This window comes from Panthera leo, chromosome C2, assembly GCF_018350215.1.
Source record: "Panthera leo isolate Ple1 chromosome C2, P.leo_Ple1_pat1.1, whole genome shotgun sequence".
NCBI classification, from domain to species: Eukaryota; Metazoa; Chordata; class Mammalia; order Carnivora; family Felidae; genus Panthera; species Panthera leo.
In genome coordinates, this window is record NC_056687.1 from 148,778,470 (window position 1) to 148,804,499 (window position 26,030).

The 26,030-nt window shown below is 47.8% G+C and overlaps 1 protein-coding gene across 6 annotated transcripts in view; it reads right to left on the reverse strand.

Moving 5' to 3' along the window:
• The window catches only part of TRAK1 (trafficking kinesin protein 1), a 124,600-nt gene that overhangs the window by 72,957 nt on the left and 25,613 nt on the right, over window positions 1-26,030 (reverse strand). For 3 of the 6 annotated variants that reach the window (XM_042955082.1, XM_042955081.1, XM_042955080.1), the window contains exons 1-2: window positions 23,031-23,615; window positions 16,320-16,514 (exon numbers count right to left, since the gene is read on the reverse strand). In XM_042955082.1, the coding sequence (XP_042811016.1) occupies window positions 16,320-16,514; window positions 23,031-23,331 (496 nt within the window). In that variant the 5' untranslated portion in view covers window positions 23,332-23,615. Of the gene's footprint in view, window positions 1-11,134; window positions 12,102-16,319; window positions 16,515-18,740; window positions 18,908-23,030; window positions 23,616-26,030 lie in introns of those variants that run through there. The other 3 variants (XM_042955091.1, XM_042955090.1, XM_042955086.1) reach the window with 3 other exon arrangements.

The following is a 26,030-nucleotide window of genomic DNA, read 5'->3' on the forward strand; positions in this document are numbered from 1 at the left end:
ACGTCAACCGTCTGGTGTCCAGATTTGGGTTAAACCTCAACATGCCTCCTTGGAGAGCTGCTAATTTCATGTCTTGGGGTAGGAAAAATCAGGATCCGCCTACAATGCCAGCTTGCCAGAAAGCAAAGATGGTCCCATGAGGTCTTGGGTAGAGGTGACAAGGCTTAAAAGGATGATCACGGGCCAGGTTGTGAAATTTGCACATCAAAAACAGAATAGAGTTAATAACATTTAAAGCCAACAGGTTGAGTCTGTAAAGGCCAGGAATGTCAGGGAATAACAAGACTAAAAGGGCAACCAATTGAACAAGGCTACAGATACATAAAGGGAAGGAGAAGATGATAGGAAGATATTTTTAATCCATCTTAAGAAGTAGGGGAAGGTGGGTGTTTAGGACTGTTCTGTCTCTGCCACTAATGCCTTTTACAAAGCATTACACGAACATTTCTCTAAGTAGGGTGGCTATGAATAAGCCACCCAGAAATGAAATGAGGAGGCAGGTCAAATAACAGAAAGGCCTGACGCTTCGGTCACAAACTACACCCGGGGTGGGGAGGAGGCTCGGGTCCTGGGCCGCAAGGAGAGCTGTATGTTCCCGTTTATACGCACTTATGAGATTCTAATAGATTTGGTCTGCAGTGTTAAGGGGAATCGAATTATATCCATTTGTAATCAAATTTAAATTTTTAAAAGAACTTAATTTCTGAAGCGCCTGGGTGGCTCAGTTGGTTGAGTGTCCAACTCTTGATTTCAGCTCATGTCATGATCCCTGGTTCGTGGGATCAAGCCCCATGTCGGGCTCCGTGCTGAGTGTGGAGCCTGCTTAGGATATTCTCTCTCTCTTTCTCTGCCCTCTCCAGACTCTGCCCCTCTCCTGCTCATGTGCTCTAAAATTAAAAAATTAAAAACGAATTTAATTTCTAAGTCTCTAATTATTAGTTGTGTGAGCATATGAATTAAATATCCATATACAAGTGATTTTATATATATATATATATATATATATATATATATATATATATATATAATTGAATGCATACACATACGTATATATAATTTTGAATAGTTGTTCAATACGTTTAAAAGATGAGTCAACACTAACAACGATTAAAGTACAAATAACGCAGTCATGAACGTGCTCCAAAGTATGTGACGTTACAGAACTCGCCATATGTCACTTTCCTCTGTGCCCTGCGGTGATGGGTGCAGGCCATGTGCCGCCGATCAAACAGGTGGGGGGAAGGACAGCTCCCTGTGTGCTCCCCTCCTGCTTGGAAGCAGGACCACTCGACAGCCCCAATCCCCTCTGGAGCATGCTCCCCGTCTCTAGAGCTTTCCTCCCTTCAGCAAATAGCGCGTCTGGCCTTCTACCTGCACCCAACAGTGGCCAGGAGCCTAAAGACAGAAGAGGGGAAGGCCCAAAATGAGCTTCCTCACCTTCCATTCCAGACAGGGTTGGCGGAGCTCACATGACACACAGCCTTGCAAGCGGACCTTCCCTGCACCTGCTACAGAAAACTGACAAACAGGATGCTTCTGCAGGGCTCTCTTTCCGATGTTTATTTTTTAAAACACTGCCACTGCCAGTCACTGAGCTCCTGTGGCAGAAGGCAGGCTGTTAACAAACAGCTTGCTGTCAGCTACCCCCTCCCAAACCATCTCCACCTCATTTCAGATGCAGGAAAAGTAGGCACCCGTGCGCCATGCTACCTCTAGGGTTCTCCGGGGCAGAACAATGCCTGGCTTCTAGAGAGACATCCAATGGCAGGGAGACAGCATTCAACAGAGCACTGCAGAGCCGACATGCACCTCGGCCTTGATGCGGTTATTAAAATCACCCACGCATCCCAGAAGCACACAGAGAACACAGAGCTCTGACATGCCCCACACTTCCAGGCTGCTTCCTGCAGCCTCGGGGGCTGCCAGGGTTATTCCACTCCTGGGACCCGAAGGTCACACGGCAGATGGCACGGGCTGCAAACGCAAACCAGAAGCTCCAACGATCCCCAATTCTGTTCCTGCTGTAACTCTGAGCCTCTCCGGATGGAGCACATTCTCCCAGGAGGCGCCGATGGGGTGCGGGCTGAACTGTCATGTCAATTTCCCACCTGAGACAGTTCCAACTTTGTCTCAGACGCGCAGGATTGACGTGAAAAGGGAAACAGTCAATCTGTACAGAACTGCTTGCCAAGCATTTCTGTTCTTAAAAGAAAGGATACTCAACATTGGAATCTGGTTTGATGAGGAAAAAAAAAGCTGGCAGGCGGCAGACGGCGAGGTAAGTTTAGAGGGGCCACAGGAGTAGGTTGCCCCCGGGATGAGTACCTGGCTGTCCTGGTGACCAGACACTGTGCCCAGGGCCACAGCTGCCACCAGGCAGGCCGGCACATGGCTACCCTGGACCCCCTCCTGGAGACAGGACGTCCAGTCCCCCCAGTGCCCGGTGCCTGGGCCCACACCTGGGTGGGGACGCCATGAGCCGGTGCAGCTCACGTGTGGGGTGCATCCGGGCGGCCAGAGCCACCGCTGACCCCGCAGACACCTGTGTAGCTAAAGGCAGTGCAAACAAGGCCAAAGAAGAGTCCACTTGTGTGACGGGTGAGCAAAATGGGGAGAAGGTACAATCCAGGGCTCATTTGGGGGCTCGCCTGAAAACCACGTGGCCCCAGGTCTCAGGCATGGCAGAAGGACACGGCCAAAACATGGGCATTTACATGAGAGAAACTCATGGCATCTACTTATAAATATATTATAATGTATGCATTTTGGTATTATTTTTGTTAGCAAATGAAAATGACAAGTTTTTCCCTGCCATAAGATCCCTTTTCCATCCCAACACATGCTCCATCCCTGTAATTAATTTATCTTCCCTCCCCTCACTCAACCCCTCCCACCACACACAGCGCCTGGGTGAGAACAGACCCCCAGTGTTCCACAGGGCGCCCCTCCTGCACACATGCACGCTCGTGCATGTGCACACTGCCCCCCCTGAATGTTTTCTCTTATGCCACTCCTCATAGAATTATTAACCACCCCCCTATAGAAAGTCAGCACTGGGTGTTATTTATCTATCTGATCTGTGTAGGCTTAGTTCTATTTTTGTTTCACTTAGAACTTTAATCAGATAAAGCCAATCTCTGGAAGGTAGCAAAAACCCAAACAATCTCTGTATTCTCTATGCAGGTTTTTTATTTCGCTTGTTTTTACCAAAAAAAAAAAATAAGAAAGGAGAAAAACTTTTCTTTCTTAATGTTTATTTTTGAGAGACAGAGAGACAAAGTGTGAGCAGGGGAGGGGCAGAGAGAGAGGGAGACACAGAATCCAAAGCAGGCTCCAGGCTCTGAGCTGTCAGCACAGAGCCGACGCGGGCTTGAACCCACAAGTTGTGAGATCATGACCTGAGCCAAACTCAGACACTTTACCGACTGAGCCACCCAGACACCCCAGAAAGGAGAAAAACTTTAATTTAAAAACATGTATCTTGGGGTGCCTGGGTGGCTAGTGTCTGACTTAGGCTCAGGTCATAATCTCACGGGTTTGTGAGTTCGAGCCCTGCATTGGGCTCTGTGCTGACAGTTCAGAGCCTGGATCCTGCTTCCGATTCTGTGTATTCTTTTCTCTCCCTCTCTCTCTCTGCCCCCTATCTCAAAAATAAATATTAAAAAAAAATTTTTTTTAAACATGTATCTTTGCATTTTCTCTTATTTGAAAAGCATGTATAAAATACTTGTTTGACATAAGGCACTGGGCTGGGGCTTTGGCCCATTCAAACATGAAGCAGACATGAGTTCTGCACCCCTGGGATTTACTCAGTGACTATGGAAATTATTTTCAACAACTTGTACTCTTTTAGAGCATAAGCCTTGCACAGATCTACATCTTTTTTTTTAATTTTTTTTAATATTTATTTTTGAGAGACAGAGCGTGAGTAGGGGAGGGGCAGAGAGAGAGGGAGACATAGAATCTGAAGCAGGCTCCAGGTTCCAAGCGGTCAGCACAGAGCCCAACACGGGGCTCGAACTCACAAACCGTGAGATCATGACCTAAGCTGAAGTCGGACGCTTAACTGACAAGCCACCACTGATCTAAATCTTAATGTGAAAAGTTCTAGGCAATTTAAAACGTGCTTAGAGAATTAGGCCAATATTTCTATAGTATTCTGAGAATTCTTTAAAATTTTCCCTATACCACCTGAGAACAAAAGCTCTTTTATATAAAAAAAGCAAACACTACCATTTTTTTTTTTAATTTATGAAGCTGGTTTTACTTTGTAACAATTTCTTAAAACTGAAAATTAAAGTCCTAAGTCCCTTAATTCCTATTATACAATACAGAAAAATACATTAAAAAAGAAATGGCAATAAACCAAAAAAGTAACAATAAAAGAACTCTGTCATGGGATAGATACCTTTGACAGAAGAGTAAAAAAGCCCTTGATGACATATTTCAGAGATTCACAGAACCTGACTAATTTTCAGATAGTAAATCTGAGTTCCAAAGAGGCTATGTGATTTGCTCAAGGCCACACGGAGTTGGCAAATGAGGGGGGCGTGGCCCTCTAACCTAGGGCTGACTGCTGGGTCTCTGATGACTTTTCTTCTCTAAGAACCGCTCAGAAGAAGAAAAGCTTCATCATATAAGGAGGTCAAGTAGACCTCACCTTCTCCTGCACAGATTAGCGGCATCTCTCAATTTCAGCTAAACTTCTACAGGTACTATGCATGAAACTGTCCTTGGTAAAAAGTTTAAGGCTATCCCTTGATAACACTATGAATTACACACACACACACACACACACACACACACACACACACACAGAAATGAGTTGCCATACTCACATAAACTTCAGTCGTCTTATTCAGGCCATTATATTTTTTGTTTTGTTTTGTTTATATTGTGAGAGAGAAAGGAGAGAGAGAGACAGACACAGAGAAAGAGAGAGAGAGCAGGGAAGGGGCAGAGAGAGAGAGTAGGGAAGGGGCAGAGAGAGGGGGAGGGAGGGAGAAAGGGAGGGAGAGACAAAGGGAGGGAGGGAGAGAATCCCAAGTGGGGATGTGGGGCTCGAACTCACAAACCATGAGATCATGACCTGAGCTGAAACCAAGAGTCAGACGCTCAATGACTGAGCCACCCAAGCTCCTGAGGCTGTTACCCAATTATTATCATTTTCCAAACCTTCATTAATGGATAATGACCTGTACAAGGCAAAAAAAGGTCTTCCTCAGGTGTCTTATAAGAAAACACGTAGGACGTGTTCAGACTTCTTAAAGACCAAATACAGTGTTTTCAGGTAAAGTGTTTCTAAGTACTGCATGGCCTGATGTCTTGAAAATAAAAAGATTTGGTTAAAGATGAGAAGATCACACAGGGCGCCTGGGTGGCTCAATCAGTCAAGCATCCAACTTCAGCTCAGGTCATGATCTCGCAGTTCGTGGGTTTGAGCCCCGCATTGGGTTCTATGCTGACGGCTCAGAGCTTGGAGACTGCTTCAGATTCTGTGTCTCCCTCTCTCTCTGCCCCTCCCCTGCTCACGCTGTGTCTCTATCTCTCAACGATAAATAAATGTTAAAAAATAATAATAAAAAAAAAAAAGATGAGAAGATCACAATTCAGAGCTGGGGAGAGGTGAAATTCTGTCCATTTTAAGTACGTCAAAAGCACATAAGACCTTTTTAAACCATAGAAAATAAAGCCTGGACTGCACTGAAGATATCACTGTGGAAGAGAATGGGCTTAGTCCTGCTGGGCTCAGACACTTCCTGTGTGACTCTGGGCTAGCAATACGGGACTCTCTGAACCTCGGCCTCATTTTAAAAATGGGGATAAAAGAGGCACCTGGGTGGCTCAGTCAGTTAAGCATCTGACTTCGGTTCAGGTCATGATCTCACAATTGGTGAGTTTGAGCCCCACAGTGGGCTCTGTGCTGACAGCTCAGAGCCTGGAGCCTGCTTTGGATTCTGGGTTTCCCTCTCTCTCTGCCCCTCCCCCACTCATACCCTGTCTCTTTCTCTCTCTCTCTCTCTCAAAAATAAATAAACATTAAAAAAAAAAATTTTTTTTTAATGGGGATAAAAACAGTCTCCACCTCCAAGCAGTGCAGGGTGACTCAAAGTGCCCAGAATGTAATAAACGCTCAGTGGCCGTGCTTTTCATTCATCTTGAACCACCATCCCCTGCAAACCATCCAGCAGAAATCAGAGACGTAACCCGGAAAGAATTCTGAATCCAAAGAATGAGGCATCCACCAATTTCCAAATCTCCACAGACCTTTCTCAGGTGAGGAAAAAGTCAGGAAGATTATGAAGTCTTACCACCCCACAGAAAGATGCCCTACTCATCCACTCACTCAACATGTATACATCAGGTTTCCTAATAATCTGATGACTCAAAAGAATAGGCTGGTTTTATTGCATGAAGTGAATATTTACTCTAAGAATGAGTAATAATGCAGTTCAAGGAAACTTAAAAATCATCACATTTTCAAGCCAAGTAAATCAATTTCTAGAAATATACCTTAAGAAAATCATGAGTTGGTAGACACACACTTATGTATGTAACTGGTGTGTTATCTGAGCAAAAATTAGAAACAGTCCAGATTCTAATAATAGACTAATGATTAAGTCTATTGTATTAAGCAACAATGAAAAAATTGCAGTTTTCAAGAATTTTAATGCCATGGGGAAATGACCAACATATATAATTAAGTAAAAGAGCACTATACTCCCAAATATGTAATATATTTGTGGAGGAAAAAACCACTTGAAACATCTCACCAAAAAAAAATAAAATAAAATGATAAGTGGTTGCTAAGTTAGTCCTCTTTTTGTCCTAACTTTTAATTATCTACAATCAGCCTACTTTTATGACCAAAGGATATATTATTTTCAGAACCTGACTCCGTTTAAAGACCATCTATGTTCACTTAAAGGCCAGGCACTAAGAGCTGAGAAATGGAGTAGGTTCCATGATTCTGTCACGGATTCTGTCAAACACTGACAGGCAACCCTGCTTTCTCACCCTGATCAGAAATGGACACTACCTCCCAATGCCATGTCACCAACAGAGTCAAAAAACTTAAGTTTACGTATTTTGAGACAAAGAGAGCACACACTTGAGTACTCAAGCCGGAGAGGGACAAAGAGAAAGGGAGACAGAGAATCAGCACAGAGGCCGATGTGGGGCTCGATCCCACAACCCTGCGATCATGACCTGAGCCGAAATCACGAGGTGGACGCTCAACCAACTGAGCCACCCAGGTGCCCCACACAACTTTTCTTTTAACAAAAGAAAGAAAAAGAAAGGGAGGGAGGGAGGGAGGGAGGGAGGGAGGGAGGGAGGGGAAGGAAGGAAGGAAGGAAGGAAGGAAGGAAGGAAGGAAGGAAGGAAGGAAGAAAAGAAAAGAAAAGAAAAGAAAAGAAAAGAAAAGAAAAGAAAAGAAAAGAAAAGAAAACCAAGGAACAAACAGGTTCCATGACTTGCTCATCGTGTCAACATTCACAGGCTTCAGGACGAGGGCTGAAATGTGTACTGAGTATCTGCAGATGTAGGACAGGGGAGAGGTGCCTCTGAGGACAGAAAGCATGGCACGTGCCCTGGGCTGCTGCTGGGTCCTGAGGCCTCCGTGCATGTCAGGCAGCTGGGAACAAAAGCCGACATAAAGATGACACGCCGGTGTTCGGTGTTTGGTTTACATGACACTTCCCGTGGGCGGAGAGAGAAATGCAGAAGTCGCCTACAGAGAGGCAACAGCTAAATCACAGGAGGTGGGGGAGACAGGAGACCCCAAGACAGAAGACTGACAAAGGTCTACAGTTAAGCAGAGGAAGGGGAAAAGAGATTTATCAAAAATGAAAAGTAACAAAACCAGAGATGACTGGTCAGAGGAGAGGCACAGCTAAAATTCTGCCAGGGACAATTCAAGGACACACAGATACATGCTGCAAATAGAAGTTTGGGGAGCGCCTGGGTGGCTCCGTCAGCTGAACATCTATCTGACTTTTGATTTCGGCTCAGGTCATGATCCCAGAGTCATGAGATCGAGCCCCACCTCAGGCTCTGTCCTGAGCACAGAGCCTGCTTACAATATTCATTCTCTCTCTCTCTCTCTCTCTCTCTCTCTCTCTCTCTCCCTGTCCTTCCCCCTCCCTCTCTCTCAAAAAAAAAAAAAAAAAAAAAAAAGTTCCAGTGGGAAATAAGGACTTTTCATCTTTAATCATCACCCTGGTACCCACCCCCCAACAAGAGCACTTAGGAGACCACATCTCACGATAAGGAGGCACCTCGCTTTGGTTAGAAAGAAGGAATGCCCTACAGCCGTCTGTATTTCCAGGCACTCCTGGTTGACCCGCAGCCACAACAAGGAGCCACGGCCCTGGAGAGCCCGCTGCCGCCACTCGCCAGCAGACCACGGCTTCTCGAGGCTGGGCATTTGGGCGCTTAGGAATATACCTCCTTCCTGCCAATGGTCATTTGGGTTTGTTCCCAAGCCCGTTCGTGTCCCTTTTGCCTACTAATATTATTATATAATTATGTTCATTTCACGCATAGCACAAAACAGAGCTGTTTCTATGAAAGCTGAGCTTAATACCTTGAAAAACCAACTTAAGGATTAAACGGCCAATTCAACGTGGATACACAACTGCACTGTATCGGAAAAAGTCGCGTAACGAGGAGAGCATCACATACTTCAAATCCAGCGTACGTGTCCTGTAGGCTCACGAAGGCAAAGCACTTTAGTGCCAGCCTGCCTAACAGGAAGCACCCCACAGAGGAGACTCTTTATTATTAACGCTTACGTTATCACGACCTAAGCAGAGAGAGAGAGAGAGAGAGAGAGAGAGAGAGAGAGAGAGAGAGAGAGAGAGGAGAGCGATGAAGGCAGCAAAAAAGGAAAGGGGGGGACCCTACAAGTGGGTGCTCTGGGAAGGATTCTCTGAGGAGGGCACACTGTGTCGAGAATCAGAGAACAGGGAAGGACAAGCATGGAATGTCCACAGCGGGGCCAGGGTGCAGGGGGAGGCCACAGTGAGGCCGGTGGCGCAGAGGGCCGAGAGCCAGGTCACGGGGTCCTAGAAGACCCCGCATTTGATCCAAAGAGCAGTGAGAGGCAAAGGAGCAGCATGGCCCAATGGGGTCTCGAGAACAGACCAGCCGGGCTGCTGAATTAGAAGAGAAGAGCAGAGAAGCCAAGTGGAAGCAGGAGAGGGTTATAGCAGCCTGGGGACAGGACGGCGGTGGCTTCCTCCAGGATGGTGGCAGCCGGGTCGGAGGGGTGGTCAGAGATGCACGTGCACGAAGGGTTAACAGAGCCGGCTGATGGCCAGCAGGACACAGAAAGGGGGTGAACCGTGTGGCATCTATCAAGACAAACGTGTGTAAGGACGGCGGTGGGGATAATGTTGGCAGAAGACATGCTGAGCCATGACTGGGAACGGGAGCCTGGGGCAGGGGAGGGAGGGAGGAGGAAGGGGCGTCAGAAATTTGGGAGTCGCCAGCACGTAGCTGGTAGTTAAAGCCTTGGGAGGAGAGTATACGGAGAGATGCGGGCTGGGCACACCAACACTTCCAGAAGCAGAGCACCCCTACTGGAGATTGCAATGAGGGCTTATTTGTATTTTTATTTATTTAATGTTTACTTTTGAGATAGAGCTCGTGAGCGTGAGCAGGGGAGGGGCAGAGGGAGAGAGAGGGGTGACAGAGGATCCAAAGCGGTCTCTGCCTGACAGCACAGAGCCCGACGTGGGGCTCGAACTCACGGACCACGAGATCATGACCCGAGCCGAAGTCGGACGCTTACCTGACTGAGCCACCCACGCACCCCCCGTGTGGGCTTATTTGTAAAAGTTCTGTCAGTCCATCAGGGTTGACAGTCACTGATGTAGAAGCTCTGAAGAAGAGGGCAACCTGGTAAAAGAGGTTGCAGGGACCGGCCAGAGAGAGTGGTCAGCCCTGCTCCAGGCACCAGGACCTCCAGCTGTGGCCCGGGGCAGACACTGAGGTCCAGCCGACGCTTTGGTCAGCGAGCCCCCACAGATGCCCTGTGTCCTCCTCATGCCCGGCCCCCTGCAGACTCCCACTGGCCCACAGTAAGTTCTGATCGGCAGGTAAAGCATAACACACAGGCTCATACACGTGCTCGTTATGACTGGGGCTGCGCGGACACAAGCGAACGAACACAGTGGACATGGGGGCACGGTATCGACCGTGCGTTCCGTGGGCCCAACCCCAGGTGCCAGCGTGAAGGGCAGGAGGACCCATAGGTGACCCCTGGCCCATGCAGGGCAGGCACCGCGCACGAGCTTCGTGAGGCACTTCGCCACAGGCCTTAGGTTCTCCGGCAATGATCTTTATTTTTAAATTAAACTTAAAAAAATTAAAATGGCACAGGGACCTAGTTGAATACGCAGGTTCCCAGAGCCCACTCTACTTCTCACACACAAGCAGGGCGAGCAGCTCCGTGCAGGATGCCAGCAGAGGCCTCGAGGACTTCCTGCGTTGGCCCAACCCGGTGCAAAGTCCCTGCTTAGGTAACGGAAGAAAATCAATAATCCAGGAGATGTTTCTACTTCCTTAGCCAGAAAACCTCATCCAGAACTCAAACAAGTCAAGTTCACAAAGGATCACAGGAGCATACCAGGGACTCAATAAATACTTGTGGGCTGATTCATCAGCGTTACCTTACGGTGAAAGTAAACAATGGAACAGTGTCTTGAAACCCTTATTTGCTTTATAACCTTCTCTTCTTAGGGAAAAGATTATTCCAGGGAAACTCAGAGGTGAAGTGGTCAGAGAATCCTCTACACTTGAGACAGAGAGGGATTTCTTGACCCAATGCTTTTTTTTTTTTTTTTAATGTTTTTATTTATTTTTGAGACAGAGAGAGACAGAGCATGAGCAGGGGAGGGGCAGAGAGAGAGGGAGACACAGAATCCGAAGCAGGCTCCAGGCTCTGAGCTGTCAGCACAGAGCCTGATGCGGGGCTCGAACTCATGGACCGTGAGACCATGACGTGAGCTGAAGTTGGACGCTCAACCGACTGAGCCACCCAGGCGCCCCGACCCAATGCTTCTTAATCAGAAAGTCATACAGAGCAGCCCCTGGAAATGAAGAACCAGAAGGAACCATCGCTACCTACCAAGACAGACACCTTCCTGTCTGGTCTCTGCAGTATGTTACGTGACAAGAAAGGTCGACAGCCACACGCACAAGTCATTTCCACTGGAGATGGGGAAGTGTGACCTGTAGACCACAGGACAGAGGCAAAACCACAGGAAGGAGGGAGGAAACCTCCCCCTGAAATTCAGTTACATGCAGCTGAGTTTCACTTAGGACAGTGACCTTCGTTAAAAAAAGTTCAATTTTGAATCTGTGGGACACACATTTTGTAAACAAATAGCTACTGATATTCTCAAACTGAGGGTTTGCTCTTTGTATCACGATTACCAAATGGACTTTATTCTTTTTTCTTTTTTTACTTCCTATAATTTATTTATTGTTGATCATTTACATCCAAGTTAATTAGCACATGTTGCAACAATGATTTCAGGAGTATCAAATGGACTTTATTCTTAAACTACAACTGTTTTCTCGTTTAGCTGAGAGAGTAGTTAAGATATGAAGTCCAAACCAGACAACCTAGGTATGAAACTCAGCACCCCACCTTGGTAGCTGTGTGACTCTGGGCGAGTTTCTTAACTTCCCTGTGCCTCAGTGTCCTCATCTGTAGAACAGGGGCAGCAAAACTCTTTCACTCAGAGGTCAGTGTGAGAATTAAATGAGATACATGTAAAGAATTAGAAACAGTGCCTCATACACACTAAGGGCAAAGTTGACTCTTCATTCTTCCTCTTAGACCGTCTAAGCCTAAACATCCCATATTTATGGGCACGTCTGCAGACTCATCAGGAGTCAAAAAATCAACCTGCCTGTTAAAATCTGTCTGAAAAGGTCATTCTACCACCTGGCAAAGGTAGACACTCAAAGATGTGGACACTTCTTCTTAACAGACCAGGTGAAGGGTGCCTGGTTGAGTCAGTTGGTAGAGCATGTGGCTCACAACCTCTGGGTCGTGAGTTCAAGCCCCACATTTGGCATGGAGCCCACTAAAATAAAAAAATATAAAATAAAATAAAAAATAAATAAAATAAAATAATAAAATAAAATAATAAAATAAAATAAAATAATAAAAAAATGAAAAAATAAATAAAAAAATAAAATAAAGTAAAATAAAAGTAAAATAAAATAAAGTAAAATAAAAAATAAAATAAAATAAAATAAAATAAAATAAAATAAAATAAAATAAAATAAAATAAAATAAAAACAAAGAAACAAACCAGGTGAACACCAGATTCAAAAGGCAAAGCACTGTCTCTAGTCTGGGGGACGGCATGTAAGAAAGGGAGCTGAGTTTTACCTCATCCCCTATTATCAGAACCCCTAGGGTAACCCCTTATCCCCACTCCCACCCACAACAGAGAACCACTGCCCTAACTGATGAGAAAGTAAATCTAAAAGGAAACAGTTGTTATCTTCTTAACACACCTCACCACTGATTTAACACACTGGTGAGTCACAGTACTGTGGCCACCGTATCTCCTGGGTTACACGTGTGTAAACAGACAATGAAACCCAAAACGGACACCACGCACCCAGCAGGGCTCCTGATCTGTGCCTTCTACCGACCTCTCAGCCAGCTCAGCAAGGCTCACAGACACCTCAGAAGAAAGATCTGAAAACAGAAGATAAAGTACAAAGGACTACAAAGGAAACCAGCTGTATTATAATGCAGTTTCTAAAACTTGAAAAAAGTCTGTGATACAAGAGCTTCTTTATCAATGTATTAAGTAATAAGATCGAGGGGCACCTGGGTGGCTTAGCTGGTTAAGCCTCTGGACTTGGGTTCAGGTCATGATCTCGCGGTTCACGAGTTCACAAGTTTGAGCCCCATGTCGGGCTCTGTGCTGACAGCTCAGAGCCTAGAGCCTGCTTTGGATTCTGACTGCATTTCCCTCTGCCCCTCTCCCACTCACACTCTGTCTGTCTGTCTGTCTCTCTCTCTCAAATATAAATAAATAAACAAGCAAGCAAATGAATAAAAGAACAAGATCTATCAGCACACCTAATGAACGCAATTTCAAAGCAGTGATGAGTAAAAGCGGTATTTCAAAGTATCTGTTTCCACTGCAGCGTGACATGAAAATCTTGATTTCTATCGGTGACCAAGTCACAGGTCCTGCTAATACCACTGTGCTTTCTTTTCTATGTTCATAGTATAAGGAAATGCTGCATTTCAGTCAGAAGTTAATGAAAAGAAAGATGTAACTTCATTTCTTTACAAGTCCACACAATCCCCAATTTCCCTCTACAGACCTGAGGTCCCAGGACCTCAGTTTGAAAGTCTTGCTCAAGAGCACGCTGTATTTAAGTTAACCTGCGGGGGAGCCTGAATAGCTCAGCGGTTAAGTGTCTTGACTCTTGATTTCAGCTCAGGTCATGATCTCGCAGTCCGCGAGTCTGAGCCCCGCGTCGGGCTCTGTGCTAACGGCTCGGAGCCTGGAACCTGCTTCGGATTCTGTGTCCCCCTCTTTCTCTGCCCCTCCCCCACTCATGCTCTGTCTCTCTCTGTCTCAGAAACAAATAAACATGAAAAAAAATTAAAAACAAAAAACAAGAGTTAACCGCTGATCATTCATTGAACCAACAGTTAGCAATACCTACTTGGCTCTAAGTGCAAGTACCACAGAAGAAAATACAAAGCAAGACTGGGATGCAACCACCCTCTTAAGAATTTTCAGAATCTCTGCTCAGTGTTTATTTCGCTTCTTCCAATTTTAGTATAATTTGTGTTACCCACTACCAAATCCACCAGGATTTCTTTTTTCTCCCTCTCTCACATATATAACTAAAAGCAGAATGAACATGTAGAAACGGGCCATGGTGCCTGTTCCAGCATACTGTTGCAAGGATTTTAGGAGCTGGAGGTCGGTGCTATGGAACAAACACTAGGAGCCCTCCATGCTTCCTCTTCCTCGATAATCAGATCAGCTTTGCCCAAACTGCAGGCATTTCACAGGGATGAAGGGGGCAATTCGAATGGAAGTTCTCCGCAGACAGTTAAGTACCGCCCATGGATGGTTCCCGTGATGCTGCGAATGTACGTGCTTAATCTGTGCAGGGGAAGGGACCCAGGAGCCTCCCGCGCCAGAAATGGCCACGCGGGGTCCTGCAGAATCACAGGAGGGTCTCGTAAAGAAGAGTAAGGAACACACGGGGATTTTTGAAAAAGTGGTTCTGTGGCGAATCCTACCGCAGAGAAGTCTGAAGGAACCAAATAGAGAACCTGCCAAGGAGGTTACTCCGGACACAGTTTTCCACCCAACCCCACGTCTCTTGTTGTTACAGATACCGTGAGTCAACAAAAGTGACTGGCAAAGAGCTTCCTGTACCAACCAGACATGCTGGAAATTCTAAAGCTCTGATGTGAACACTGGTACAAGTCTTACATACTAACTATCTGCCCTGGTGTGGATAATTCCATTTTTATTCCTATCGCAACTGATATCTACAGTGTTCACAGAGACTTGTAGGATTTGCCCTAAGTATAAAAGCACAGGTCAGTTTAAACAAAATTCCTTTCTCATTAACATCCAATAGAGAAAATGTGAAAACAGCCCCAGATACATGCTAAGAGAGAAACTTGAAGTTCCAACTTGTTTATTATAAACGATTTCACAAATTCAAGAACGCTGGAGATCACTCTCTATTGAAAAAATAGTGACAGAAACTTACAGCTGGATCACGAGCTGGTTTTGAACCAAGTTACCACCAAGCAGCAGCAGAACTGCTGTACTTTTTATTTCAAAGGTGGCACAATGACACGCAGGTATGTAAAGATGTCACCTTGAAAGTGACGTCACCAATTAGACTAGGCTAAAGTTAACCTGAATTTTCCAAAGTCTGAGGTATCATGACCAAGGAGGGCTGGTCTGTCCCACCGACTTGATAGGGCTACACTGAATTTCTAAAGGGTACAGTTATTTCTACAAAGGCACCTCTGGAACGAACACTGGAAACATCATGAGCATGAGTTTTTTAAATTATCACATGTTTTCCCAAATCTGCAAAATCAGGTTTCACACCCTTGGCATCACACACTGGGAGAAAAAACAAACAAACAAACCCTAGTACGCTCCTCACCCTACCAGGTGTCAGCTTCTGCAGCCCAAGGCATGACTGTTTTGCTGTGGGAGCAGCATTGTGACTTTCCTGAATAACCAGCCTAGTGGGCTCTCACACAGAAACCATCAGCCTTGGAAAACCAAGCTCGCAGATATGGAGAACAGACTGGTGTTGCCAGGGGCAGGGAGTTGGGGGGCGTTGGGGTGAAGGGGTAGGAGAAATAGGTGAAGGGAGTCAAAAGGCACATACTTCCCGTTATATAATAAATAGGTCATGGGCATATAATATACAGCATGGTGACTACAGTGAATGACACTATACTGCGTATTTACAATTCCTGATAGATCTTAAAAGTTTTCATGAGAAAAATTTTTTTTAATATTTTATTTCAATTTTTTTTTAATTTTTAATGTTTCTTATTTATTTTTGAGAGGAAGAACACAAGTAGGGGAAGGACAGAAAGAGGGGGATAGAGGATCTGAAGTGGGCTCCATGCTGATAGCAGCAATCATGACCTGAGCCGAAGTCAGACGCTCAACCGACTGAGCCACCCAGGCGCCCCATGAGAAAAAAAAACACTTTTTTTGTAACTATGTGTAGGGAGAGATGTCAACAAGACCTACTGTGGGGATCGTTTTGCAGTGGATACAAATATTGAATCATGTTGTACACCTGAAATTAATATCATGTTATATGTCAATTACACCTCAATTAAAAAGGCAAAATAAACTATCAGCCTTGGTATATGTGTCTTGCTGTGTCATACAAATAATACTAAGCAGCCAAGATGTTCCCGGTACCTTTGGTTTAAATGCAAACTCCTTCCCGGTGAGGGTTTCTAGGTTCTCACATGGTATGTTGATAAGGGGGGGGGAAATGGGAGCCTTTTCAAATTCTCCTGTACAGTTAGGAGAAAACGAGCTCACGTGAAAATTCACACTTAGTCCCCACCACTCTAAGACGTCTATTCGGAACACTCGAAGTCAAGGCCTTGCATGTAGCTAAATCCTATTGCCACATTTCTTGGCACACTCATCCACGAATGGTAGGCCGTAAGACCTGCTAAGCAGTACAAGGTCCCACGTGGCGCCACGGCTAACCAGCACAGCCCGTCACGGACCAGACCAAAGGGAGCTACTCACGGAAGTACTTCAGCGTCTCTTCAATTTGCTCGGTCGTGAGGTCAATGTTGGCATCTGGAGAAATGAGGGGCGTATGGAGCCAGTCGTCGTGGTCATAACCGTAGATGGTGTCGGCTCTTAACTTATAATGGGGCAGCTGCTCCTCCAGCAGGCTGATGATCTCGACTTCCGGAAGATCGGTGCTGTTGCACACGTCTGGAGGCAAGAAGATGGCAAAGTGAGAGCCCGGACTGGTTTCGGCCTCGCTGCTGAACTGAATGACCTTGTGGCCGCGGCAGTTGTCTTCGGCTACTTACCCACAGCATGGAGAGGCCAGGCGAGGCCACGTCGGGCGTCTTTTTCCTACTTAAATTCCATTCTCAAAATTTAGAACACCCACCTGAAATAGTCACTTTCTTCAAAGAAAGCCACCCACTTTCTTCGAAGTAAAGCCACAACTCCCGTGCTTTCTGGGCTCAGTCATCCTTCCCGACCCTTCCTCCGACCATTCTCTTTCAATCATTCTACATATAAGCCAAACCAGTTAGAATTTCACCAATATGCCCAACTTCTTCCTGCCACTCTTACCATTCAAGCCACCCCCCACCCCCCACACGTAGGATTCTGCCTCCATTTAATTCATTCACTCAACTGTTTATCCACCCATATTTCTTTCCATTCATCCATCCAAATACACTCTGCGTCCCAGAGATCTAGGAAATGCAACAGTAAACACCACAGTTATGGTCCTGTGCTCGCGACGCTTGTACTCTTGTGGGGCTTCCAACAAAAGTAACCGGTGTCCCTCCGTCAAGGCAGAGCTGGGATACCACCTCTTCCCAGATATGCCGGTGTTCTGGACACCTCAAGCAGAGCTAACCTCTCTCCTCCCTTCTATATTCACACAGCATTTTGTCAGCTCTTCAACTGCTGCCCTTACTAAGCTCGGTCCTCTGGGTAGTTTAGTATTCAACCCATCTCCCTGCGAGATGGCAAATTTCCATCAACAGTTAGTTGTCCTCAATCCACCACCCGTACCCCCTCACCCCTCATAGGTCCTGGCCCAGACTGCGCTCAGGGGGTGCACCATAAGGCCTGTGAAGGTGAATCAATCCATATAAAGCACATTAAAGAGACCCTTTAGGGGTGCCTGGGTGGCTCAGTCGGTTGGGCAGCCGACTTCGGCTCAGGTCATGATCTTGCGGTCCGTGAGTTCAAGCCCCGCGTCGGGCTCTGTGCTGACAGCTCAGAGCCTGGAGCCTGTTTCAGATTCTGTGTCTCCCTCTCTCTCTGCCCCTCCCCTGCTCATGCTCTGTCTCTCTCTGTCTCAAAAATAAATAAACGTTAAAAAAAAAAATTTTTTTTTAAATAAAGAGACCCTTTAATTAAACTGTTATAAAAAAAAAAAAATCAAAGTACCCAGGATAAGCCCAATCTTAGGCAATTTCTCTACCCCTAGGAAGAATGAATTAAATAATTGTTAATGGGGGGACACCGGGGTGGCTCAGTCAGTTAAGCATTGACTCTTGGTTACGGCTCAGGTCATGAGCTCATGGTTCATGAGTTCGAGCCCTGCTTCAGGCTCTGTGCTGACAGTGTAGAGCCTGCTTGGGATTCTCTCTCTCTCTCTCTCTCTCTCTGCCCCTCCCACAAGCACACACACTCTCTCTCTCTCTCTCAAAATAAACAAATAACTTTAAAAAATAATAAATGCTAATGGGTGAGTGCTGATTATCTCTCAGCTGATTCTGACATCAACCCATAAATAAACCCAAGCACCTATGGTGCTCATGGCTGGACAAAAGAAGAGAGTTAACTTGGTCTCGTGTTCTAGGAATGAGCCTTCCAAGAGAAAAACCACTCAAAAGATAAGAATAGAATAAGAGCAATTCTCCAGAAGGTTATTGCACAATGGTCTTGCCTTGCAGTAGTAAACACAGGTGGGGGACTGGGTCAAGGTGGAGGGCAGAGCAGAGGATTCAATCTCCCATCCCCTGTCCCTCTCCGAAGTGCAGGGAGGAGAAGAAAACCCTCTGGAGATCAACGAAACCACACGACAGCAAGGGGAAATAAGGAAGAGGTGCTGACAAGAGATCACAGTTATGAGTCATGCCCGAGGACGTGGAAGGAGGCATCGAAGGAAAGGAGGAAGGTCCTGCCTGAATACACACAAGAGGAAATGAGTGGAGCAAACAGTGTGGGTCCCGGGGTGCTGGTCCCGGGGTGCGGCAAGTTTGGGGGTGGGGGGGAGGAGGGAGCAGGAAGGGCCCGGGGCAGGGGTTTGCTGGAGACCAAAGCCGGCACAGCAGGGAAGACCGGTCCCTTTGCTCCTCTCCGGGCTGAACCAAGGCAAAGGCAGCGGCGGGGCAGTGGCCATGTGGCCGCTCACACTCCAACAGTGTGACACCTGTGCCCAGAAGAATAGCTATGCCAGAGACTTACCTACATTCCTGTGTCCTTCAGGTCTAAGGCCACACAGCAGGGGGAAAAAAAAAACAAAGAAGCACAAGTAAAGAGAGCGTTCAGTGACCCAGTGTTTCCCTTTGGGCAGGAGCCCACTGAGACCTGTCAGACTCCCTCTACCTCCTACCACCCCCACACACCCTCTTCTTGCTCAATTTAATTTGCAAAGCTTCTTTGCAGAGCATCTCGATTCAGGAAGTCAGTGTGGTTTCTCGAGCACTGACGAAAGAGAAGAAAATAAATACAAAGTGAAGACATTTAGAATTTTACTTGGAGCTTCTGGGACTGGCAGGTGGGGGTGGGGACAGCATCTGAACATTTGATTTCTCTGCCTAACGTGGGAAATGCCACTGCAAGTGCTCTTGGCATTGCAGCCAGTGAAAACCAGACCGGAGCCGCTCTGCCGCGAACAGAAGTTACCTCCTCCCCGAGGACAGAGCCCACAGCCCAACCTCAAGACAGACATTTCTTCCCACCTCCCGCCAAGAACAAAACGCCACCAAGAGGCTCAAGATGGGCCCATAATTAAGTGAATATTTCCTTCTCTCACAATCAGGTGAAGAGTAAGTTCCCACAATGCTCGTCTTGAGGACAGGCCTCATGACTACAAAATGGCAGCCTTGTGAAAAGGGGACGTGGGGTCAAGGAGGGCTGACGCCCAGCTGGTGGCATCTCTCAACTGAACGTGGATTGGCTCCACAAAGGACCGTGCCAGCCTATGCCTAGGGAGAGAGGCAGGAGACCAACACATTCCTGAGTGACTCACCCTCACAACAGGCTAGAATCTTCCAGCGTCACTGCTTTGGGTGGTGGGGAAGGCAACAATCTTAAACAAAAATCCCTTCTAAGAATAACGTGTCACTTCTGAGCATGTTGGCAGCTGCTCAGACTCTGAGCCTTGACCTGTCCTTCCACATTTCCAGGGCTGAAGGTCAACCTATTTACAATGTGGGTCCTTATGCCCAAGAGACATCATTTTCCTAGAAGCACATGATGGCCGGCGAGATAAAGTATCAAAAAGCGAGAGTGTGCAAAAATGTCTTTTTAAAAAACTCTGTGTATTTGATTTTGCCATAATGTGACCAGTCATATAAACACGGCAAGTTTTCAGCTGCCTGGACGGCCCAGAGAATCAGAGCATAGGGAAGGATTATAGAGACCATAAGCCCTGGGGACCTCCAGTGGAGGGGACGCCACATTTGCTGCATGGAGAAGACGTACCAAGGCCTGAGGTTGAGTAACCATAGTAAGAGAGCCTCCGAGAATTCCCCAGGAATTCTGCACTGTGGCAGGCCCAAGCCAGCTGCCTTCAGGGCACTCCCTGACCCTCCAAGAAATCTGGGACACACACAATATTGGCTCTGGTTTATAGATGCAGAAGCTGAGATTCACAGGGGCTATGGAATATCTTGTTGGTCAAGGCCACGCAGGTAAGTGGCAGATCCCATTCGAGAAGCCTCAGCTGTCCGACTGAAAGCCGTGCCCCTCCCTCTGCCCTCTGCAGCCCATCTCCCAGGCAGGCACATGAGAAACGCTGACGATTTCCCAGCATATTCTGATCGGGAAGTTTTTGTTCTAAACAGGGAGACAACTTCGTAAGTATGGTCGGGATGTTCAATTAAACACACTGACAGGGGCGCCTGGGTGGCGCAGTCGGTTAAGCGTCCGACTTCAGCCAGGTCACGATCTCGAGGTCCGTGAGTTCGAGCCCCGCGTCAGGCTCTGGGCTGATGGCTCGGGGTCTGGAGCCTGTTTCCGATTCTGTGTCTCCCTCTCTCTCTGCCCCTCCCCCGTTCATGCTCTGTCTCTCTCTGTCCCAAAAAATAAATAAAAAACGTTGAAAAAAAATTTTTTTTTTAAATAAAAAAAAATAAAATAAAAATAAACACACTGACAAATTAGGGAGATGTCAGAATGTTCCTTCCAGAGCACGGGAAGAACGGAGAAGTAAAGTAACTTGTCTGCGGGACCACGAAGGATCAGGGGCCTGAGAAGGATGGCCCTGCCCCCTCTCTTGGGGCTTACTGACTCAAGCTCAAGGTGTAAAAGAACACTGTTGGCCATACCTAGAGGAAAGGACCCCTTTATGCTCCTAATGGTCATCATTTCTCCAAAGCTCCAAGCCACATCATTAACATTAAAACGTGTTCTCGGATAAGGTATCAGCCTACTGATTAAACTCAGACCCCAACAGGTCCGTGGCTTCTGGCAAGTGTGCAGCAACCACAGCCCAGAACCCACCGAGCCCCCAGCATGTAAAACCTTCGAAAGGCCAGGCTCACCCCGACTGTCAGGGTGGACTGAGCCCTTCGTATCTCTCCACTCTCCAGTTACTACAACAGCTCTATGGTTGCCAGCCACACCTCCCCTGGACCCATCTGTGGAAAGATGTTTTTAAAACATGGCACTGCCCTGCTTTAGAAACCTCCCAGCTCCTCGGGGGCACCTGGGTGGCTCAGTCAGTTAAGCATCCACCTCTTGATTTCGGCTCAGGTCTCGATCTCATGATTCGTGAGTTCAAGCCCCACATGGGGCTTCATGCTGGCAGTGTGGAACCTTCTTGGGATTCTCTCTCCCTCCCTCCCTCCCTCTCTCTCTCTCTGCCCCTCACTCCCCTGCTCATACTCTCTCTCACTCTCTCTCAAAATAAATAAACTTAAAGAAAGGAAAAAAAAAAAAAAAAAAAACCTCCCAGCTCCCTATAAAGTACTTCATGATTCAGCCCACACCCGCCTTCCTAAGAAGCTGTGGGGACAGAGGTTTCCCAATACCCAATTTCTACTTCTTCCTTTTGGTAACGTAATTCCCAAGGTGTGGCTGGGCACGTGGCTACCCGGCTAAAAACTACATTTCCCATCTCTCCTTGAAGTAAGGTATGTCCCTGTGCCTGGTTATCAGGAGGCTCATAGAGCTCCCGAGCCTCGCCTTCTCCAGCTGTGGGATGCAGAGAGGGGGCTGGTGCTGAAACCACCTTCAGCCAAGCAAGTTAAAGGCAACAGCAGGGCAACCCAGGGTGCCTGGGACCACCTGGTGGGGTCCAATCTGCCCCTGGGACTTGTAAGAGGGGAAGAAGGAAAGGTCTACCTTGTTGAAGCCACTATTACCTTAGTCTCTATTAAAACGGCCTTTCTCATCAAGTGCAGTCTCTGCTCTTTTCTCCAGTACCCCTTCAGTTAAGCCACACCAACTTCTCAACATTTGCTAAGCACAGTTTTTCACAAATCTTGATTTTGACACCAGCTGTCCTAGCTGCCTAGAATGCCCTTCACTGCCCAGCAAACTCCATCTCAAAATACCACTCAAATGTCACCTTGTATTTCAAGCGTTCCTTGACTTCTGTCCCGTGGCTATATATGTAGTACATCGACTATTTCGCTACGATGTTATGAGTGTTTTCTGTAATCCCCTCTTCGCTAACTGTAAGCCCCTCAGGAGAAAGAACTGAATCAGCCACCTTTACAGCCAGCTGGGCAAGAGTAAGTGCTCACTGAGCGCTCCATAAATAACGGGCACAAAGGCGAGGACGAATCACCAACAGGGAGCAGGGCTGGTCTGGCAGCCCCATGTCCCCGGGATGGACCAAGGCCCAGCCTTCGGCACAGGGGAGGTGGAGTCGCGTAGTGCCAAATGCTGTCAGGCCCCTCCTGGCATCCCCCTAGGTTTTTGTTCAGCACAGAGGTAAGTCCCGCTGGGAAGTGAATGTCCCCTCGATCACGCAGCAAACACCGATTCCATCCAAGGCCCCCTATTCTTACGGCAACACTTTGGGAGCAAAACACAACAGATCTCTTCACCTGTTCACAGGTAGAACCCTTCAGAGGCCTTCTAAAAGTGCAGGGGGCTAAAAGGGGCTAAAAGTGCAGCTACGTCCACTCGACACCCGACTGGGGCCAGATCCTCCCTCCCACAGAGGGGCTAGAAGAGGCCCCTCTGATACACAGGTGGCACGGCAGTCTTCACGGAACTTGCCAGGCACCTGAGATAAAGCTTAACATTTTACAGCAGAGGAGGCAGCTCTAAATTAGTGTCTGACATTTAAAAATCAGGGAGTCTCATGTAAAGACACAGATCCCTGGCCTCTCAGAAGAAATCGACATATCCAGGACCACGCAATTACATGCTCTGAGCGGTGGCCACCCCCAGATGGGGTGCGGTGGGCTCCATAGGGGTTTCTGGGGCCTCTTGTCTGCAGGCCAGAGCTGGAGGGCTCTGGGCCCAGGAGAGCAGGAAAGTGCACAAATGTAGGGGAGAAGCGTCCTAAACACTCACCCAGGCTCCGGGAGATCCTGGGGCAACAGCAGGGGGAGGAGAAAGAACAAAAGGAGAAAGGGAACCGTGCCGGACAAAGAGGAAGGCTTTCTGAGAAGAAACTGGCACAGTCAGGGAAGGGAGGGGCAGGGGAAAGTCGGGGAAGAGACAGATGGTGAGGCACACCAGCAGCATGACTGCCCCCTGCTGGAAGGTGCGTGAGGCCCAGGTACAGCAGGAGCACTGTTCCAGGAGCTTGGAGGGGGGGACGCCGGGCCTGGCTCCGTCCCCAACTTCTCCCTGTCACCCCGGCAAGCCCCATCTTCCTCCGTCAGGAGCTCCATTTCTGCATCCATGGAACAAAGGCGTGGCGTTGCAGAAAAGCTCTATTCCTGCCCACACGTGTGTGAGCAGCCAGACCAAGAACTGTGTGTAGAGCACATCCTGCTCCAGCCACAAGGTGCTCGTGGCCCTGGATATGCTGATTCCTCAACCTGCCTTTTTACAGATTTCTTGATTTTTAAAAGTCGGACACTCACTCAGAATTATGTAAACACCCGGGGCACCCGGGTGGCTCGTCAGTTAAGCAACTGACTTCAGCTCAGGTCATGAGCTCACAGTTGGTGAGCTCAAGCTCCGCATCAGGTGAGCTCTACTTCTCTTTCTTCCTTCCTTCCTTCCTTTCTCTTTCTCTCTCCTCCTCCTCCCCCTCCTCCCCCCTCCTCCTCCCCCTCCTCCTTCCCCTCCTCCCCCTCCTCCTTCCCCTCCTCCCTCTCCTCCTCCTCTCTCTCCCCACCCCACCCCCCAATGCCCCTTGTGGGATTCTCTCTCCCTCTCTCTCTCTGCCCCTTGCTCACTTGTACCCTCTGTCTCTCAAAAAATAAAAATAAAAATTTATAAACACCCGAGGGTCAAATTAAGCATGTGTGTGTTCCTCCTGTTTGTGCTCTGGGATTTCCCATGATGCCCCAACTCTACGCCTTGGGAGAATGTTCTAGGCGACATTAAAGGTGGCAATCAAAGAAAAGTAAAGGAACCTTAACTCATAAAAACTGGCCCTATTCTACCCATCTGTTTTCTATTCCGCCCCCCCCCCCAACCCCACTCCATTTCTTTACCCACCAAGTTTCCACTTGGCCACAAGGACGGTGGCTGAACAGTGTGACCCCAGGGCTGTGCTTGAGGAAGCAAGCTTCTTACCACCCATTAAGCTTAGCAGTGATAGTAAACCTGCAGCAATGTTTGCAAGACGGCAAGAGACAAGACCCCTCTCCTACTGGGCCACTTGCAAACCACTTGTACAGACTTGGAAACAATTCATTTTTCTTGAAATTATTAAGATGAAAGGGTGCAGACTCAAAGACTTACACACACGCCATACTGGTGCCAGAGACATGTGATACTTTGTAACTGGTGTCTTTCTAGAAAATTCCTATTATAGGGTTACACAGTTGAGAGCCTTACCTATGCATGTTCGGGGAACTGTGTTAGGAGTTACGGTCTACACCACAAAAGTTGTGATTTCACAACCTACAAAGGGACCGCTGGTCTACAAAGGGACCACTGGAGCTAAAAACCACTGGCTCAACCATCTCATCTAACGGAAGACAAGACTGTACTCAGAGAGGCTGAGGAGGCACCCAAATGTCACTGAGCAACTGGCAACAGACCCGAGACTGGTACACGGCCGAGCACGTGAGAAGCCTCGGAAAGCGACAGTGCCATCTTGGATGCTGATTTGTGCCCTACGGTTTACACGGCACCCTGCCTGGTAAACAGTAGGCGCTCAATAAACACTTGCGGAATGACCCAAAGCACGTGTACCTATTCCTGAACGTCATCCACCCTCACCAACCAGCAGGCACGGTGAGGATGAAGAACACACTTTACAAATGAGGGAACCCGAGTCTCAGAGGTGATGTGAGGAGCCCAAGTGACTCTGCTCGTAAGGGGCCGAGCTGGACCCCACACCCCAGCCCACTTCCTCCCAACCCTAATTCACACATGGCTCATTCCCAGTCTGGCGGGTCCTGGTGAAGATCCTCTAGGGAAGGAATCTGCAAGCAAGCCTTTCCCTTCCTTCACTGATCTGTGCTGAGGAACCCTCCGGAAAACCGTACCTGGGGGTGACACTACCAATGGGCGGGCTTCTCTACGAGGGGGTCTTCAGGTGGCTCCCGAGGTGCCACCCCAGACCTTCTGTACCAGGAACTGGCTTTTATGTCAAGTACCTCCGACGGGTTCTTGCACACCAACATTTGAGAGCTGGCAGCCTCTGGTGGTTTTCGTTAACTACATTTGCCTTCTTTAAAAACAACACCAATAAGTAAGGCGCGTGGCTCAACGTGCAAACAGAACACAAGGGCAAACAGGCTTCTCTGTGGGCTCCATCCTTCCCACACCTCTGATCTGCGCCTACTTCCACTCAAGACCGTTCTGACACCCCTCACGAGAACGGCTGTGAGCTCTCAGGGAGCCCGTCCTCAGCCACCCCTTCCCCTTACACAGGGGAAAAGCGGGGGGGGGGGGTCTCATGGCTAAGCAGTGGAGGGACCAGACACAAGGCCCTCCTGTCCCCACGCAGCGCCTCGGCTCACATTCTAGCCCCAAAGAGACAGGCACAACCCTTCTTTCTCCTCCTCTTCCGCCTCGCCCCACTAAGGGCCAGCTCCCTCGCTGTGGGCAGCAGAGGGGGTCTCCAGGACAGGCAGGGCCACACAGAGAAACCCCCACGGAATGGGAAAGAAAAGGCCAACAAAACTACAGAAAGGAAAAGCAATGGCTGTGGCCTTAAGTGCCACCAGAAGCAACTCTTTCTAAGAAAAAGGATCAACAATCACATGGGGTCAATTCCACAGAGACTAGGTGTCAGGTTCTGAGCTCTCACATAATCACACATGAACACCAGCTCAGATGATCCCTACCCCAGCAGGAACACTGCGGCAGAGACAGCCGATCCGCCCAATGGCCGTGTCCAGGTAGGGTCTGTGACATGACGCTCAAGTGCAGTCACGTGCAACT